At 41.3% G+C, this 1,687-nt stretch overlaps 1 protein-coding gene across 1 annotated transcript; it reads left to right on the top strand.

Annotated features, from left to right (window-relative positions):
* Positions 1 to 1,094: 1,094 nt before the first annotated feature.
* Positions 1,095 to 1,406, top strand: LOC138907858 (uncharacterized). The gene has a single exon (XM_070198478.1). The coding sequence runs from the start codon at positions 1,095 to 1,097 to the stop codon at positions 1,404 to 1,406; it is 312 nt and encodes a 103-aa protein (XP_070054579.1).
* Positions 1,407 to 1,687: the final 281 nt, after the last annotated feature.

Genomic DNA, 1,687 nt, shown 5'->3' with positions numbered 1-1,687 from the left:
AAATATAATTGTACCTGGGATCATTGTGATCACATCATGGTGTATACAACTTTAATCAAAAGGAACGTCCTCACAAAGGAAGAGATTAGATTGGTGCTTGTCAAAAAGTTTGAAAAGACGCTTAAAAAGGAGCTCTAACCTGGTATTCTCATTTACCCGAATATTCTATTAGTTCTTTTGCTGAACTTACAGATGTTTTCATCAAAGCTCATTCGGGAGCACAAAAGGTGGAGAAAAAGTGGAAGATATCTTCAAGATCATACAAAAGAGGAAAGAGTCACTTTGGTACTTCATTGACCGGTTCTAGAGAGAAAGGATACTGCTCCCGAAAGCTGAAGACAATTGGACGGCCATAGAATTCACTAGGAACCTAAACCTAGAAAGTTTAGAGGCCTCGCGAAGGTTGAAAGAAAGCCTCCGAGAGTTTATTGTAAAGACACGGAACGATGTATACCATCAATATAACACAAAGCTCCAGATAGAGGAAGACATCTCAGTGCTCCCCAGATTCAAAATAAGAGATACCCATTGATATGACCGCCGACCAGGAGGAACCCGCAGACAAGATGAACTTAGACATCAGAATTCTAGAATACGACATGAACCATTCCTTAGACCTATATGATGTGAGAGTGACCAGCAGCCAAGGCACGCGCGTGACGACATGAATTCTGGCAGAAGAAATGAGCCACCCATACACCATCCTGGAAAAGAACTAGAGGCACCCAGAATCATTGAATATCACTCCAGGCCAAAACATGCCGACTATGGCTTCAGCATGAATGCGACGAAGTTAGTAGCAGAGCTAAAAGATATGGGGGACAAAGTAAGATGCCTAAAAGAGATGAAGTCTGATCAAAACAAGCGAAGCCAAGAATTCTGGCGCGAATTTCATAATGATCACTACCACAAGAATTTAGACTACAAACTTCTCCGAGGCAAAGTTGATCGCTTGCTTAAGGAGGCATACTTAAAAGAACTCTTCAGTGAGAAGAAAAAGTTATAATACATGAAAAACCAAAATAATGAAAAGCCACCGAAAGTTCCTACTCTTAAGAGGATCGTCAACGTTATATCCGGGGGAAAAGAAATAAATGGAGTCACCTTCACAGCAAAAAAGAGATTCAAAACAAATATGCATTTCTCACGAGAAGCGCACTCAACAAATGCTAACTGGAGAAAGCATAAGATTCGGTGACGAAGATGCAGACAGATTGACCATATCGCACAACGATGCCCTGGTAATCACTTTAAGAATTTTTGATACTGATATGAGAAGAGTTTTGATTGACCCGGGAAGTTCAGCCAATATCATCCAGTCACGAGTGGTTGAGGAAATGGAGCTCATTGGTCAGATTATTCCAAAAGTAGGACTGCTCTCGGGGTTCAATAACTCAGTGAGATGACTCGTAGGGAAGTAACATTGATGACTAATGCCGAAGGGGTAACCAAGGATACCCTATTCCAGGTTGTAGTAGGAGATATGGCCTACAACGCCATCCTTGGAAGGTCATGGATTCACGAGATAAATGTGGTGTCTTCAACTTTGCACCAATAAAGTTCCCATCCAAATGGGGGATATGACAGATCCGAGGAGAACAAAGAGCATCCTAGGAAGTCAATTCAATTGCCTCCTCGAACAGTATCTCCAAAAAGAAAACAACCAATATATCAACTATAGAAACAT

Source organism: Nicotiana tomentosiformis, chromosome 3 (assembly GCF_000390325.3).
Source record: "Nicotiana tomentosiformis chromosome 3, ASM39032v3, whole genome shotgun sequence".
NCBI classification, from domain to species: domain Eukaryota; kingdom Viridiplantae; phylum Streptophyta; class Magnoliopsida; order Solanales; family Solanaceae; genus Nicotiana; species Nicotiana tomentosiformis.
Note: the sequence above shows the minus strand (reverse complement) of the source record. Positions and strands in the feature narration are given on the sequence as shown.

Excerpts from the sequence above, each read along its gene's own strand:
- LOC138907858 (XM_070198478.1), top strand. The coding sequence starts at position 1,095 with ATGGAGTCACCTTCACAGCAAAAAAGAGATTCAAAACAAATATGCATT.